This window comes from Callorhinus ursinus, unplaced genomic scaffold, assembly GCF_003265705.2.
Source record: "Callorhinus ursinus isolate GAN/ISIS: 27379988/994484 unplaced genomic scaffold, GSC_fseal_2.0 scaffold12, whole genome shotgun sequence".
NCBI lineage: Eukaryota > Metazoa > Chordata > Mammalia > Carnivora > Otariidae > Callorhinus > Callorhinus ursinus.
Window position 1 is genome coordinate 63,296,726 of NW_027397074.1, and position 18,270 is coordinate 63,314,995.

Consider the following 18,270-nt stretch of genomic DNA (forward strand, 5'->3'; position numbering starts at 1 on the left):
CACACACACACACACACACACACACACACACACACACACACACACACCAGTTGAGAAAATGAGTGATGCTTGACAAAACTGTTTCCATCTACCTACTTAGGTGAGCCAGGCTTCTCCATGCTTACGTCTCTAAATAATGCCATAAACAAGGAATCAATCTGAAACCCTTTCTCATTTTAGAAAACATTACTCATTTACAGGAAATTTGGGAAGGGAAGCTACCAGCTCATGAAGATGGGCATTTACAATAAAATTTAACTTTTTTATGTTTAATAATTGTCCTTCAGGTTTTGTCATGTATCTATATACTCTTATCAGTTGTCTGCTAGTCATAATTGCAAATGTACATCAATATAAAATAATTTTTAATACTTAAACGCTTTTGTTTATAAGAGTTTGTTTTCTCCTTTTCGCAGTCTTATTTTTATTCAAGCGAGGTAGTTTACCTGACTTGGTTTGTTCAAACACTGGGAGAAAGGGAAACAAATCTGGGTGTTTAGCCTAAGAAGTAGCTATTTTTAGGGAAAGGGACTTTCTGTCTTCCCTATGTTATTTTTTATGTCTCTTAGAAATCTCTGTTCTCAGCTTAAGTTTGTTTATTTATGTGGCATAAACAGAAGTTTATTGTCTCCCTGTTCTGGAGGCTGGAAGTCTAAAATCAAGGTTGGTTCCTTCTGAGGGCTGTGAGGGAGAATCTATCCCTGGTCTTGCCCATCACATCTAGTGGTTTGCTATCAATTTTTGGCATGTCTTGGCTTGTAGAAGCATCATCTCCATCTCCGCCTTTATCTTTACAAGGAGTTCTCCCTGTGTGCATGACTACTCCCAAACGCCTTCTTCTTTAGAAGGACACCGGTCATACTGAATTAGGGGCCCACTCTTTTCCAGTATGACCTCATCCTAATTAGAACACTATTTCCAACTAAGGTCACATTCTAAGGTATTGACAGTTAGGACTTCATAGGAATTTTTTTTTAATTCCAATTTTGCACACTTTTTAATTGCAGAGAAGCATGACACAGTGATTGAAGAGGATTCTGAAACATAATACTTATTTCCTAAGAGTAAAATTCTGTTGGGGAAGACCCAGGGAAATAAAAATTGGAGGAGAAAAAGCTAATAAAATACAATTTTCAATGGTTACAGGTAGCTACAGAATCACAGCAGCATTAGATTCTATTTGGCATGCTTACAATTAACTAATGGTTTTATTTTAGAAACTGTACCCACTGTGACTATATAAATTTATGATGAAAAGTTTACAACGACCTGAGGCACCTGGCTGACTCAGTCAGTTGAGCGTCTGGCTCTTGATTTCAGCTCAGGTCATGATCTCAGGGCCTTGAGATCACGCCCTGTGTAGGGAGCCTGGAGCCTGCTTAAGAATCTCTCCTGGGTCGCCTGGGGGGCTCAGTCAGTTAAGTGTCTGCATTTGGCTGAGGTCATGGTCCCTGGGTCCTGCGATTGAGCAGTGGGCTCCCTGCTCAGCGGGGAGCCTGCTTCTCCCTCTCCCTGCTGCTCCTCCTGCTTGTGTGCTGTCTCTGTCAAATAAATAAATAAAATCTTAAAAAAAAAAAATCTCTCTTACTCTCCCTCTGCCTCCCCCACCCCCTGCTCTCCCTCTAAAAAAAAAAAAAAAAGTTTACATGACAATAATGTATAATAATGTATAATAAAGTACAAGTTGTACAAAATTATTTTAAGGGACATATTAGCAAAAGAGTTTGAAGACTAGCATGAATGTAGTCTGGTCTTTTAGAAAGATACATTTAGTCCTTTGACATCTTTTAGAGATCTGGGAATTAGTTTTTCATTGTTTACTAGTCAGTCTGGTAAATAACTGACTTTAGTTCCATTTGCATTTATAATTTTCATATCTTCCCCCGTTCTTATGGGTATTTTCCCCTCTCATTCATTCATTCAATATTTACTGAGTATCTACAATGAATATTTCTAGGTCCTGAGCATTACAAGAGTGTCCCCAGCCTTGGAATCAGAAAAAAAAAAAAATAGAAAAAAAATCAATCTCATACAGAATGGAAAAGACTCCACAAATAAGTATCTCAAACAATTTTGAGTGTGAATCATTTGTGAAGAAAAACAAAACAGAGTAAAGAGAATGATATTGAACGGGGTATATTTTCGGTAATTGGGCCAGAAAAGGGCTCTCTGAAGATAATCATATGAAGGTATTTCAAACGGAAGGGAAGGCGGACAAGCCAGGTTTAACAGGAGTCTGCCATTGCAAAACAGAAGTCCCACTTTCATTCCCTCACTTACTCTTTCCAACTCATCTCGGATATGACCTTGGGGAAATCACTTTAACCCTTACATATGTCAGTCCGATTTCCTGTCAAAGGAGACAAGGCTACTGCACCCCCCAGAGCTCTGGGAGAACCAGAGATAACTGATGTAGAGCACCTGGCACCTACTTGCCTGTGGGGCAGGAGTCCCCAACACATTTCCTGACACCCTGCTGTCAGGAAACCATCCTCCTCTCTCTCTTCCTTTGTGACTCCCAAGAATCCTTTCATTGGGGGTTGGAGATGTGCCTTGTTGCTGTAACAGAGTGAAGGCACCTGGCCGATTTGGGGACTGAACTGATTCTGGGGACATACGTTCCTCTGCTGTGAACGACTTGAGGGCCGTTGGCTTTCCTGTCTCGGCTTCTGTGTCCCAGCCTCACTTGGTTCTCTCCCCACCTCCCTCCTTTCCTCTCTTTCTCCCCCCAGGCTGTTTCTTTCCCATTCAGATCACAGACTTGTTGAATAAATCCGTAAATGAACAAGAACCTGAGAAAGAAAACATGGAGATGCCTAAATGTAGTTTTAGATACTATCCCCTTTATTTCTAATGGACATTATCTTGATTATACATTTTCATGTAGGTTTTTGAAATTGTTATTCTTTTTAAAAAAAGGATTCATCTCTAAAGATTTCTACATTAATTATGTTCATGTGGTCATGCACTAAAGAACCCAGACATGATATGTGTAAGCCACCTAAAATGCTAAAAATTTGTTTGCCATTTAAGATCTAGTCTTCAAAATTACCTGTCAAAAGACTTGTTTTTCCACATGTAATGTAAAATGCTTAACATCAGTGTTGCTTCTTTAATATAGCTTGATACAAGTCCAGTAGCTGTTTTATGATTTAAGTACTATATTTCTAGCTAACTTTAAATAATTACTTAACACGAACGATATATAAAATTTTAAGTACCAAATTCAAGATCTTTAGAAATACTAAAAAAGCATAAAACAAAAAAAACCTTCACCTTCAAAGGAATCACCTACTTTCTAAAGCCACAGTGGTTTAAATGATAAAGTATTAAACGTTTGTTTCATTTTGTACTTCTTTTAACATTTTATTTAATATTTTACTATCTCAAAAGTCATACTTCTTTTAACATTTTATTTAATATTTTACTATCTCAAAAGTCACTCACCAGACCCAGAATCTGTCGTGGATTATTGGGCTGTGGGTTTCAACAAAGAGCACAGATGGAAGAGTAACAAAACACCAAGGGCTAACAAAGCTATCACTAAGAATTAGGAAACCCAACCCAGGAGACAACTGAAAAAGTACCGTTTGGCTTTTGAATACATTGGTTCCAGAAGCAGCTATGAATACCATTCTTTTAACTCCCTGCCTCCTGGTTCTAGTTCCATAAAATGATGCTGCATTTTACACTTCTTTGTGAGTTCTTTAGTATCCCCAAGAGCTTTCACATTACCCATCTCTTGTGCAAGGTCATGTTAAAGCACATTCCTGAAGCCAACTCTACAATGAACCTGCAGGGCACATTCCAGTGAATGCTTCTGAATGGCATTAACACCTTATACCTACTGGTTTGCTAGCCAATATCCAAATTGAGGGCAATTGGGAGAAGTTGCACTCTGAAAGAAGTGTCACCATCAGTTGGCACTAAGTTAAAATGTCACTGAAAGAGAAGCTATGGGACCGGGGGGGGGGGGCGGCGGGGGGAGGTACCCTGCTTCCTGGGCTCCCAAGCTGGAGATTTTGCAGCCTCCACTCTGCTTCATCACCACATGACAGGGAATTAGACAGAAACAGGTGGTCTGACCTAGTATTTGTTTTCACTTATAAGCTTACTTGTATATTACCGAACAAAGCTTATATAATATACTATATTGCAGTTGAAAATCCTTTCAATGGAAAGACACAGCAATGACAAACATCCAATATTCTTAACTCAATCCACTCTTAACTCCATAAAGAATGGATTTATTGAAAATTGGGGGATATAAACAGACTTTAATCTGAGGACAGCATTAAATCAGGTTTTGGCATCACTACCTTTGACAGGGCACCTTCACTTAAGTTGCTAAGGTCCCATGAGGTCTCTGCATCTGGTCTGGGAATCCTCCCATTTCATTTTCAGTTGCCAACCTGTTCAACACCTGTCTGTGCCCACACGTGTGAGTGCTAACTGTGAGTTTTGAGAGACCACAACATTCGCATTTGCATGCTGTATTCCTACGGCAGAGATCGTGTTAACAGCTGACAGCTTAGCAACTGCCACCATCTAATTTCAGTAAAGATTAAGGCTTAAAAAATCCTTAGCTGGAAACGTTCTTGGCAGAGGCCAAAGGTGCTGCTAGACTTATTTAAAAAAAAAAAAAAAAAAATCCCACAGCTTAATTTAATCAAGGGAAAGGAATATATCTTCAAGATCATGATGGATTTGAGGGCAATATATATTTACTGTTTTGACCAAACGGCGTAAAAACGATTTAGCAGTTGGTGTATAAATTAAAGAGGGGAAAGGCAGTCTTTTAAAAACAATGCTCAGGGTGATGCACATGTATTTATTTAATAAATTGTTTCTACTCACAGTAGATTATAAGAAAGACTAGGTCCTTGTTTTCATGGAACATATATTCTAGAAGAGGTAAAGAAATAATAGGAAATTTTTAAATAAAAAAAGATCATTGTGATTAGAAACAAATGCCCTGAAAAATAGAAAACAAGGTACTGGGACATGGAGTGAGTTGACATACTTCGGACTGGGTGGACAGAAAAGGCCCATTTGAGATGACATTTGACCTGGTACTTAAATGGGTAGGTAGAATGAGCCAGCCATGGGGAAATGAAAACAATAAAATGTTCAGAATTTCTATAGACGGGTTTAAAAGTAGCCGAACAACCACTAGATGAAAGAAAGGCAGGGAACTTAATTCAAAGGCATATTCGCATAGAAATCACCCACTAAAAAACAAACCCATATTATGTATTTATTTGAGGTACATTTGGTGAGGGAGGCTAGCGACTCTGAGGTACTAAACTCCAATTCTTGGCACTGTACCTAATCCGGGGCAGAACACTGCAAGTTGAAGTGCTGCTCAGTGGGACAGAGGACTCACCAAAGAGGAAGCTAGGGCCCAGAATATGTAGGATCTTCTCTGGGGCATGGTCGGGGTAATTCTAAGCATAATGGGAAGTCACAGAACGATTTAAGCAGCAAGTGGCAAAATTAGAGTTATGCCTCAAATAGATTATTTTGGCAATGCAAACAAGGGATTATAAGGAGAATGGCAGAAAGTGGAAGCTGCTACGATGACATGGTAGACAAGAGCCGTGTGACAATGAGAGCAGTTTCAGCTAGTCCAGCGGCAGGAAACCTGGAGGGCTACAGCCCTCTGTTCTGTGTTCTGGCTGTACATCAACCAGGACACCGCGGCTTTGTCAGGTACGCCCAAACAGAAGTCAGGTTTAGGTCCCACATAGAGGTGTGAGAAGGAATCCAAATTAAAGGACCGATAATACTCACTTCCTTAAATATTTAGTGAGTCTTTACTATGTGGCAGTCATACAAGTATGTATGTAGAAAGATCTATATTGCATATAAGTATACATATACACATAAGCTACACATATGCACAGCATTTAAAAATTGAGACTTGTAAAGCAATTTTCAAAACAAAAACAAAAACAAAAAAAACCCCTGAGCCTACCAATACTTAATTCTGACTTCATAACACTGCACGATTCTCATTCATAGGTCCTCTGCGTTTTTGTAGGTACGAGCAATACAATAAGAGGAATCAGACAGTTCCCTGGAATCTAAACATGAAGATAGAAACAAAAGTTTTAAGGGAACACCGGGGGTATATAAAAGAGGCATTTTTGCATTGGGATCTCCTTGCTAAATCTGGCCCTATGTTCACTTCACCTTTTATAATTTTAGCTCCTGAGATACAGGTAAATGATAACAGCTCATATTTTAGAACGATTTTGAAAAGTTAATGTACTGTTAATGTCCAGGGGTAAACTGTATAAAATAATAGGACCATTTTTTTCTTCCCAATGGAAAATTCAATGATCACAAAGCAAGAATTATCTTAAAAAATAAAACTGGGTATTATACGCAAACAATGAATCATGGAACACTACATCAAAAACTAATGATGTAATGTATGGTGATTAACATAATAAAAAATAAAGTTACTAACAGAAAAAAATCATGCTAAAAAATAAATAAAAAAAATCTAAAGAAAAAATTCTTGTCCACTAACATTTTGTTCCAAATAAGCCCTATAACCAATAACTTTCAATTTTCTTCCATATTGCAAGTGTGTACATCTTGAAAGATAAAATAACACATGCTGACAATGACTACTTATTAGTTACAAAAAATGACAAATGAAAAAACAAGCCAAAGTTCTGGTGACTAAGTACTCCTGAGTCATCTAAAGCTTTATAATCTTACTTATTATAGGTATCCATGCCTTTTGGCCCAGTTATTCTATTTCTATAAGAATATTCCCCCCCACACACAAAGCTTAATATATAAGGACTGCGTGTGTGCGTGTGTGTGTGTGTGTGTGTGTGTGTGTGTGTGTGTGTGCTGACTGTACCATTGCTTATTTTATTTTTTTTAGAGAGAGAGGGAGAGGGAGAGAACAGAGAGGAAGGGGCAGATGGAGAGGGAGAGAGAATCTTAAGCAGGCTCTACACTCACTGCAGAGCCCAACTTGGGGCTTGATCTCATGACCCTGAGATCATGACCTGAGCCAAAATCAAGAGCCGGATGCTTAACTGATTGAGCCACCCAGGTGCGCCCTACCATTGCTTATTAAAAAAAAAAAAGGAAAAACTTAAATGTCCAAAAAAGGGGGAACTGTTACATACATTACGTTAATCCATACTATGGGATCCAATCATCCAGTCAAAAGAATAAAGTGGATTTTTATATAGTGGCATGGCACCTCATCTGTAATATTTTCAAAGGGGAACAAAGCAATATATAGATTATATATATGGACTGATTCTATTAAGAAAATAAGCACACACAAATCAGAAAATATGTGTGTGCGCGCGTGCGCACGCGCACACACACACACACACACACACACACACACAGAATTTCAGAAAGCCACTCTACTGGCAGTGGTTACTTGGCAGTGATCCTTTGAAAATGAGAATGGAATAAGGTGGCAATGCTGGTAGGGGTATTGTTGATGAGGGCCTTTTATTTTCTCCATAAATAATTCTGTATGATTTGATTTCATCCTACACTGAACATGCCCTGGGTTTGTAAATTTTCAATCAATTTAAAACATAAAGCTAGACAGCCACTATCCCATGACTTTCTTGATCCGACAAACAATACATTTCTTCACTTCACATTGCTCTCAGCCAATAGCTGATGTCCTAAGACTAAATCTAGACCACATAACTTCATGTCGTAATGGTACTCTCAAATACGTGACAGCAGCGTGCTGCAGTGGGTCTCCGTGTGTACTGAATATTTCAGGTAGCAACAGGCTGGGGCAGCCACTTAAGTCTCAAGCAGATTTCTGATGGCATCTCACTAACAGAGTGCTTCTCGGATGTTTGCAGCAGGCACGGATCACTCAGTGACATGGATGACTGTTTACATCCTGTGCCAACTCAGCTGATGTGTAATTAACATTATGTCTTGATAGCCTGCTGTTGTTTGCAGCAACTTCAAGTCATGATTCTGACACATCGACAACAAGCAGTGAACACTTTGATACAGGGCCAAAACAACACTGATGTCTACTTCAGTTTCCAGAGATGTCACGCAGTAAGTAGCCTTCACAAGCATGAGACTCTCTGTGCTTTCACTTAATGGCCATGTCTAGTCAAACTGTTTTGTACCTCATGAAATTAATGATCCACCGTGATGATTCCTGTAGCTATTTGTCTTCATTTGTGTGCATCACTTGAATCTTAGCATTAGGGCAGGGAAAATAAAAGTTTACTCTGTAGACTAAATTTGGATTTGAATGCTTGACTCTACCACATACTGACTTTGTAATTCCAGGTAAATGACAGAACTCCTTTGTACACAGATTATATCTGTACAACAGGGATATTTATTACCTATCCCTCAAACATACCTTATTCTGAGGATTAAAAAAGATCATGTGTTGAAAGTGCTTCACATAAATGTCTGCTACTACTGCTTAATAAATATTAGAAAAAAATATAGCAATAACTGGAGTAGGTGAGTGCTTCAAAAATGCCTGGATTTAGCACAGAATATGCAACATGTGGGGACATAACGGTTATTTGAATAGTCATTAGCAGATTACAGAATTAGGAAATAATTCAGTTTGAGTAAATCAGAGAATTTTAAAGATATTAAATGGTTGTACTATAATGAACAAAAATGTATTAGTGTCATAAGTACTTTACAACAATGGTATCCTCCAAATCTAATACTAGACCACTGAATAAGCACAAGAAAAATGAATAAGAAACACTTAAGTTTTGGTAAGATGTCAAACATATTCTTCTAAAATCAATTGTTCCTTCAATTTGGCTTGGACCAACATTTACCACCTTCATTTAAAAAAAAAAAAAAAAAGGAAAAAGCAGCTTCTTAAAAAACATGAAAATCTATTCAATACACTGGTAACTGTACGGACTTCAGAATCTAAATGGGGACCAAAATTACTCTTACTTACGACCTTACTTGGAAGCTAAATAAGCACCCCACATTAGTAAATAAATTATTTTCCTATTTTGAACTCTGCTTTAAATGTTTTTATGAAGGTCTTTTCACCTCAGCAGCTATTCTAGTGTTCACTTTGAACAATGACTTTGCAGCTGGCCAAACCTGACTCTCAATCAGTTTCTATGAGCACAAATTCTTGAGCTGATGGTTACATCTCCAGCTATATCACTCATATAATGCACACTCACAAGTGGTGATGAGATTCACATTATCACCAGGGCACCATTCTGCCGACGGCAGCAGCAGACACAGCAGGGGTATAGTGTCCTCCCTAGAAAAATGACTCCTTCGCTTTCCAGTAATGCAGCCTGCAGGTATGAACCTACAAGCTGCGTGCCAATAGAATGAGAGCGCTCTTTAAAAATACTAATAAAAACCACCCAGTTCTTCCCAATGGGTCGCTCTCATGGAATCTCCATACACATCCATCTTGATTTTGAAGTGTGTGCATTCAATTTGTCTGACCATTACATTTGGAATTGAAAGGAAGATCCAATCGTATTTACAACTTCAAAAAGTTGCCAGAGTACTGGCACGTTTACCTCAATACACTTGGCGTGGGATTCTCTGTATGAGTGCACGTACGTACATATATTTGTGCAAAATTATAATGCTTAAATTTTACTTCAGATTTTAGATGACATCTCAGGTGGAATAAATCTGAATTCATTATAGTCTGGTAGTGTTTTCTCTAAATTTCAATTATGGAGTGTATGGTTTACATTTAAATTTTAATTATGGGTTTAAATTAAATTTTGCCTTTTAAAATGTTATACTTGGGGTGCCTGGGTGGCTCAGTTGGTTAAGCATCCGACTCTTGGTTTCAGCTCGGATCATGATCTGAGAGTCATGAGTGCTTAGAGGGCAGTCTGCTCGAGATTCTCTTCCTCTACCCCTCCCCCGCTTGCTCACTTGCACACTCTCTCAAATAAATAAAAATCTTAAAAAAATGTTAAATTTATTTTTGTTACTGACAGAACTTTCTAGCTTCCCAAAGACAGGGTTAATGCTCCTCAAAGGTATACCAGTTAATGATCTCAAAGTACTCTAATTCTTTCTTTCATTTCAAAACTCTTTTATAGGGTGATCATCAAAGTATACATGTTTGTCCTATAATTTCTGATTCTTGTGATCATATGCTAGAAAATAAGGTAAGGAGTAAAGGATTACCTCAAATCTCACCTGGCCAAAACCATGACGTGATCATCTGATCTCTCAAGACTAATCTAATAAAGTCAATTTTCATATATACAATTAACATAGTTGAAACTCTCTCAGCCTGTCACTTAACCAGACCTCTAGATTAATGAACACTCTGATTCATTCTTTAAAACATAATAGAAATGATCCAGCAATTATAGTCTTTGGTATTGACCCAAAGGAGTTGAAAACTTATGTCTACACAAAAACTTGCCCAGGAGTGTTTAAATTTTTTTAAGATTTATTTATTTATTTATTTGAGAGAACGAGAATATGAGAGAGAGAGAGAGTATATGAGAGGGGGGAGGGTCAGAGGGAGAAGCAGACTCCCCGCTGAGCAGGGAGCCCGATGTGGGACTCGATCCCGGGACTCCAGGATCATGACCTGAGCCGAAGGCAGTCGCTTAACCGACTGAGCCACCCAGGCGTCCCGCCCAGGAGTGTTTATAGCAACTTTATACATAATTGCGAAAACTCAGAAGCAACCAAGATGCCCTTCAATAAGTGAATGAATAAACTGTGATTCACCCAGACAATGGAATATAGATTATCATTCAGTATTAAAAAGAAATGAGCTATCAAGCTATGAAAGGACATGGAGGAAACTTACAAGCATATTACTAAGTGAAAGAAACCAATCTGAAAAGGCTGTGTGTGCTATATGATTCCAATTATAGAACATCCTGGAAAAGGGGAAACTATGGAGACAGTAAAAAGATCAATGGTTGTCACAGAGGAGAGAAGGGCCGAATAGAGAGGGAACAGGATTTTCAGGGCAGCGAATATACTCTGTATGACATTTCAACGATGGATATATGCCATTATACATTTGTCCGAACACATATAATATACAACACTAAGAGTGAACCCTAAGGTAAACAATGCACATTGGATGACTATGATGTGCCAATGTTGGTTCGTCCTTGGTAACAAATGTATCAAGTGATGCTGCTGATGGGGGAGACCATGGCATGTGTGGGGGTAGGGGGCATATGGAAAAATCTCTGTACCTTCCTCTCAGTTTTGTTGTGAACCTAAAACTGCTTTAAAAAGATAAAGTCTTTAAGAAAAGGAAAAATAAAAAAAATGTAATGACTAATAGGTAAAACTCTGTGCTTATTAAGAGTCAGCTAGGTTGGTTTGTGCCAATAACATCAGCTATTAAAAGAGTCTGCATAGTAATGCATGAAGTAGGACTATGAAAAAGCTGCTGTTTCTATGAAAAATCACTTGAGTGATTTAGAAAGATGTGATAAAGTTGCTAATACAAACTTGTCAAATTAGACGTGAGCCATCTATAAATAGGAATAAAATCAAATGTCCAGAAAGATCTGCATTAAAACTGCTTAGTAAATGCGTTTAAGTTCTTATAACAACGTAAAGAAATTAAACGTGGAAACCAAAGAAGAGGTCATATGGGTATGGTTTTTGGAGAACAGATCACCCAGAACTCCAAACAGGAGACCCTTACTCAAAGCAAATGCTTGGGCTTTATATCAAGACTGCCCAACGTACGTGTGTACAAGTATGTGTATCTTTTGTTAAATTAGTTGACCAAATAATGGTTCCAATCACAAGGCTACATTTTAACCAAAAAGGCTGGCTGTTTGCCATGCAGATAAAACTACCTTTGACTGAATTTTTATACTTTTCATGAAGTTACCATGCCACTGTGGCACATCCAACAATAGATAGATAACCTTACATCTGGAAATGACAGTTTTCCTTCCTTAGCATTTTGCCATGTTATTCTGATACAGTCCATTTAAAGTTTGCTTAATGTGTGGGCAGGAATTGACAAGATTTTCTTTTCATATATATCCACTGGGGATAAAATAGCTTGGATTCATCATACAATGGAATGACTACTACTCAGAAATTTATTCCTTACTGTAAATTTATTTTGATGAGTATATTCTATGAGCAAAGGTTATCTATGATTAAAAAACAAAACAGAGAATGAATATCCCAGTAATCTGCCTATATTCAGAATCCTATTGCAAACAAATCTACCAGCCCAGGTAATTTACTGATATAATTATGTGAATAGATGATAAAAATGGAATATTTGTATAAAAATACAAATTGTATTTGTATTTTATATGCCCGGGTGGCTCAGTTGGTTAGGCGACTGCCTTCGGCTCAGGCCATGATCCTGGAGTCCCGGGATCGAGTCCCGCATCGGGCTCCCTGCTCAGTAGGGAATCTGCTTCTCCCTCTGACCCTCCCCCCTCTCATGCTCTATCTATCTCATTCTCTGTCAAATAAATAAATAAAATCTTTAAAAAAATTAAAATAAAAATGGGAGCTTCTAAGTATTATGGTTTATCTATAAAATATCAAAATGGTGCAGTTTTTCCCAAGGTTTGGTCCTGTCATCCTGAAGAATTTAAGATCTTTTCAGGGAATCTGTGAGGTCAAAACTATTTTTGTAATAATATTCAGACATCATTAGTCTTTTTCACAGCTACTCTCTCATGTGTGTATGGTGGAATTTTCCAAAGGCTAAATTTCATCTGATATTGCAACACATTGAATGTAGAAGCAGATATGAAAATACAGCTGCATTCTATTAAGCAACACATTAAAGAGATGGGCAAGAGTATAAAATAATGCCGCTCATTTCCCTAAATTGTTTGATTCAGAAAACAGTTATTTTACATAAAAAGGTTACTTGTGTTAGCATGTGAAAAAATTTACTTTTATTTTGAAATGAAATATTTAAGTTTTTTTTTTTTTTTTAGTTTTCATCTCTAACACAGTGAATATCAATAGATCTAACCCAGTACGCAAAAGCTTGAGCACTCTGTCTTAGATTGATTCTGTAACAGGAAAATAATTTACTAACCTGAACAAGAACAAAGTAACGTTTTTTCCATCTTTTCCAAACCTTCTGTCCTAGGGCATACAGATATCTGGTAAGAAAAACAAGCAAAGAATATTTTAGATGAATAATGTTGTGGCTCTGTGTAATCATATCTCTTCCATAGGAATTCTTTTCTTGAGACTAGCCTGCTAAAGGCAAAGTTTAGTTCATTTGAAAGCTGAGACAACATGTAGCTTCTGTGTTACAAAATGACTGAGCTTATTCTAGGTTCTTGAAAGGGAATTGATTTATGTGGCTTATCAATTTGTCAGTTCTTACTACAAATTGAGCGAAGTTGGAGCTAGAAAGGATAATCAAAGAACCAGTGGGAATTTTATTCTTACACACACTTCTTAGGAGAGACAAAGGCTACAAACTGGGAATAGAGGACTCAGCTCTCAGATGACCAGGGCTGAGGAGTGTGGCCTAAGGAGGAGGCGGCTGTAGAGTCAAGAACCCAGAGCAAAGGGTCACTGTCCAGCTGGGTGACCCCAAGTTATGCTGGCACCCACCTTGGTTTCTGTTTTTTCAACTATAAATGGCAGGACTGGGCTTGCTGATTTCTAGGGTCTCTGCCAACCTCGTAATTTGGTGGTCTAGCTGATTTATGGAAGTATCTTGCTGCAAATTTCCCTAACTATGAAATTCGGCAATAATGTATGTGGAGAGAACATGGCATAATTCAACATAGTCACCCCCAGGGCTTTTCTTTAACTCTGCATTGCTAACAGTAATATGAATGGAAATGAATAAAGTAGTCAATCATCTGAGAATAAAATTTTGTTCTTACTGAATATACAGATGTAGGCATATACATCAAGGAGGAAGAAGAAATTAAAAATTAATGAAGTGAAACATATCATGGAGGCCTGTTTTGAAATTATACCACAGAAACTTATACACACCGCCTACAAAAGTGGAAAACATTGTTAGAAGTTTGAAATATGACAAATACAGGCCTAATTTTTAAATTAAAGATTTTTCAATATTTTATCACTGTTCTTTTCTTCTGAAGTGAAGACTGAGCTCTGTAAAGGTTACTCAAACTAAATTTATATAAAATTCTGAGTATTAAGCTATGGTTATTTATTTGGGGGTTTAAAGTCTTCAGACTTTCACAATTTTTATTTTTTTAATTTTATTTGTTTTTAAATATTTATTTATTTATTTAGGGAGAGCATGAGAGCAGGGGAAGGGGCAGAGAGAGGGAAAGGAAGAGCCCACATGGGGCTCCATCTCAAAACCCAGAGATCATGACCTGAGCCTAAACCCAGAGTCAGAGGCTCAAGTGACTGAGCTACCCAGGCGCCCCAGAGACTTTCACAACTTTTAAAACTAAAATCTTAGCTTGAATTTTTCATTGCTGTCTTATTAAAATAATTCTCTTTTGCAAAAGCAAAGCAAACGTTCTTGCCCCCTTTTAAAAAAGAAATGCAAGATGTTGGCTAAGGTATGTTGAAATGAATGGGCACTTTTTCAAAGTTTTTTTTAATACCCCTTCCCCCATTTGTCCCACCCCAAGCTCTCCCTCCTCTGGCAACTACCAATCTGTTCTCTGCATCTATGAGCTTGATTTCTTGGGTTCTAAATTTTCAGAATCAAGAAAACAAACATGCAGTTACTAAAAGTCAAAATAAAAACTAGGCTTTTGCATTGGAAATCATCATCCACACTGCCCAAGTCAATTATGTACTTTGTTTCAGACACATCAGCTAGCTAGGTGAACTTCCATTTGGCTTGCACAATACCCTTGACACCACATTGCCTGTGCTCCTGGATATAATGTGAATTCATTTAGCGACTGACAGAGACATCCACTGCTACTGTTCTCACCTGTTCACTATCTCCTCCTGAGGTTCCTTTAAAACCCTTTGCCCCACCTTTGCTCCAGCCTCTAATTTCTCTTCTGTGGTTTTGGTGGTAGGTGTTTAGCTGCTCTCTTTTTGTATTTCCTATGTAATTTCCCTCTCCTGAAATGCACACACCCAAACTCCTATTACAGGGTTAACAGCAATGACCCCAGGAGCTAGATACCGGAGACACAACAGATACGCTGTATAAAAGTGCACTCGCAACATCTGCACCAAACAGCTGCCTAGGAGCCACAGGAGACATTTGGAATCACCTTTGCCCATGACCACTGCCTGCTTCTGAGCTCCTTCAAGGGTCTCACTCAGCATGCTGCTGGGCAACTGGGTCACATATAAGTGAAAGTGAATAGAGATACACAAACCATCAACACCATCGGCAAGTGTAAGCCTTGCTGAGAGTGAAGGTCCTGCACGAGGAATACTACTACCTGCTGCAAATTCATTCAAAACCACGGATCGACAAACTGGGAACAACAATGTAGGATTTCTCTGAAAACAGCAGAGCAGTGGGTGCACATGTATGTATACTGGAGGTTGGGAGAGGATATAAGAAATTGAATAAAAGACAATTTGAGACTGGAACCAAGGTAAGCATTAGCATGTTGGGCTGTGAGATATTTTGGGGTGTTACACTCAAAGAAGGAATTCAATCAATCATATATGGAAGTCACAAATGGACAAGTGTATCTAGGAAGCAGCTGGGCAGGAGAGTTTTATTCTCTAAGAAAAAAAAATTACATTCAGCAAAAGATTGACTGCATAAAGGAAATGTTATAAATGCTATGTAGCAAAAGTGAATAGTTTCTGCCCTCCAGTTTTCCATTAACCAGACCAAAATTTTATGAAATAAAATGGACAGGAATACATGAGAAAAGATAGCTATACTGAATAAGAACACACTGAGCTTAATTTCAACAAATTTGAGGCTTTTTTCCCACTCAAAGAATGATTTCTGGCAATAGGTTTCTAGAATCACTGTCTAGCTGCTTTTTCACTGGTATAAAATTAGATTCTGGGCATAAAAGATATTTAAAATTGAGGGAAGAATGAAGAACAAGATGTTCATCAGTACTGTTTAAAATCAAAAACTCAAAACCGTCTAAGGATCAAATGGTAAGGAATGAGTAAAAGTTGCCACTAAAAGTGATGTCAAAAAAGAATGATGTGGAAAAATTATTATAATGCTAGATTAAAAAAAAAAAAGCAGTCACATGAGCTCATAGTATATGCATGGGAAGAAAATCCAGAAAGATACATCAAAATATTAAGCCTGCAGTTAATACTGGGCTGTTGAGATTAAAGACGAATTTCATAATGTTCTTTTTATTTTTTAATAATCTCTATGCCCAATGTGGGGCTCGAACTTGCAACCTCAAGATCAAGAGTTGCATGTTCTACTGAACCAGCCAGGTGTTCCTTCATATTGCTCTTTATGCCTTTACATTTTCACAATTTCTACACTAAGCATGTCTTCCATTTTTTTAAAGTAAGGCTTATTGGTATAGTTTACATAAAGTAAGAATCCTCCATTTTAGGTATATAATTTGGTGAGTGTTGACATAGCAATGTAACCACCAACACAATGGACTTACAGAACATCTGCATCCCTCCGAAGTTTCCCTCAGGTCCTCTTATGATCAATCTCCTCCTCATATCCCCCAGCTCTGCAGCAACTGTTCTGATTTCTGACTTTACAGCTGTTTTTCAGAATGCCATAAAGATGGAAAAATATGATATGGAGCCTTTTTGTGTTTGGCTTCTTTCACTTAGTAAAAGTCTTTTGAGATTCACCCCTGTTGTTGCCTGTATCAGGAGTTCATTCCTTTCCATTACTGAATATTATATTTTATTCTATGAAGTCACTTCAATGTGTTTATCCATTTACCAGTTGGTGGACATCTGGATTGCTTTCACTTTTCTAGCAATCAAACAAAACTGCTATAAACATGCATGCACAGGTCTTTGTGTGGGCCTGTGTTTTCACTCCTCTCAGGTAAATATCTAGGAGCGGGATTACTGAATTATAAAGTGTGTGCTTAACTTTATATGAAACTGCCAAACTGGTTTTCTACAGTGGCTGTACAATTTTATATTACCACTGACAATGTTTGAGATCACGTCTTATCTTCATTATCAGAAAAAAAAATACTATGAAGGATCTGGGGAATATAATCATTATAGAGCCATAAATCATATTTCCAGTATGACAAAGCCAAATACAGTGACAAATATCATCTGTGGTCTCCAGGTATCATGAGTACAGGGGAGAACTCCTATAAGCTTTAATGGTTAAATGGTTTACCAGGTTTCAAGGCTGTTCCCAAGTTTGTGGTTTGGTGGTCTTAGCTTTATGAGAGTTGAATTGTGGAGAGAGTGAGGAAAAAGCCAAAATCATTTGAATGATCAAATGGTCATCACATAATCAATTTATTAGAAACATCTATAAAAATCAAAATGCATTCTCTTTTTTTAAGATTTTATTTATTTGAGAGAGAGAGAGAGAGAGAGAGAGAATGAGAGAGAGAGAGAGGGCATGAGAGGGAAGAGGGTCAGAGGGAGAAGCAGGCTCTCCGCTGAGCAGCAGGGAGCCCGATGCGGGACTCGATCCCGCGACCCCAGGATCATGACCTGAGCCGAAGGCAGTCGCTTAACCAACTGAGCCACCCAGGCGCCCCGCTCCTTTTTTTTTTTTTTTTTTTTTAATGTTGAGTGTTAGGTTATAAATTCTCTTTTATGGATAAAAATCTAGTAAGATTTTTTTTATTTCAGAAAAAGATACTAAAGTTACATTTAACACATTATGCTCTACTAGGCAGTAAGATTTAGTTCATTACACTTACATAGTGATATTTGAGTATTCTTAATTATTGAAAATTGTTACTCTATATAGAGACTATATCCATAACGAATTTTTGAAGAATGTGTATACATAAGTCAGTTTGATTTCAAATAGTTATAAAATATAATTTGATCTTTAATGATTTAGAAAGAACCCTATATCATCTTGGGACCATTATTATGAACATCAATTATGAACATCATGATTCTGTAAAGGAGAAGGTATGGTTGATAGAGCTAAATCTAGCAATCGTATTAATTAAACAGATCACTGAAAGTTATTTACCTGTCATCCATTTCTGTTTCATAGAGTTTTAAATATCTATTAATATTTTCCTTTCTGAATTCTGAATGAATTGGTCTTTTATTGCTTTATGAAATCTGATTGTACCAAATAAAGGTGTAAAGAAGATCTTGTAGGAAGTGTATTTGTCATTCTGGACAGAGACTACCTTGGTTAGTGTTCTACAGGTCAGTGGGTCTGCG

The 18,270-nt window shown here is 37.6% G+C and overlaps 1 protein-coding gene across 4 annotated transcripts in view; it reads right to left on the reverse strand.

Annotated features, from left to right (window-relative positions):
* The window catches only part of CADPS2 (calcium dependent secretion activator 2), a 508,166-nt gene that overhangs the window by 167,053 nt on the left and 322,843 nt on the right, over positions 1-18,270 (reverse strand). For all 4 annotated transcript variants that reach the window (XM_073899136.1, XM_025865736.2, XM_073899137.1 and 1 more), the window contains exon 9: positions 13,058-13,124. In XM_073899136.1, the coding sequence (XP_073755237.1) occupies positions 13,058-13,124 (67 nt within the window). The remainder of the gene's footprint in view (positions 1-13,057; positions 13,125-18,270) is intronic.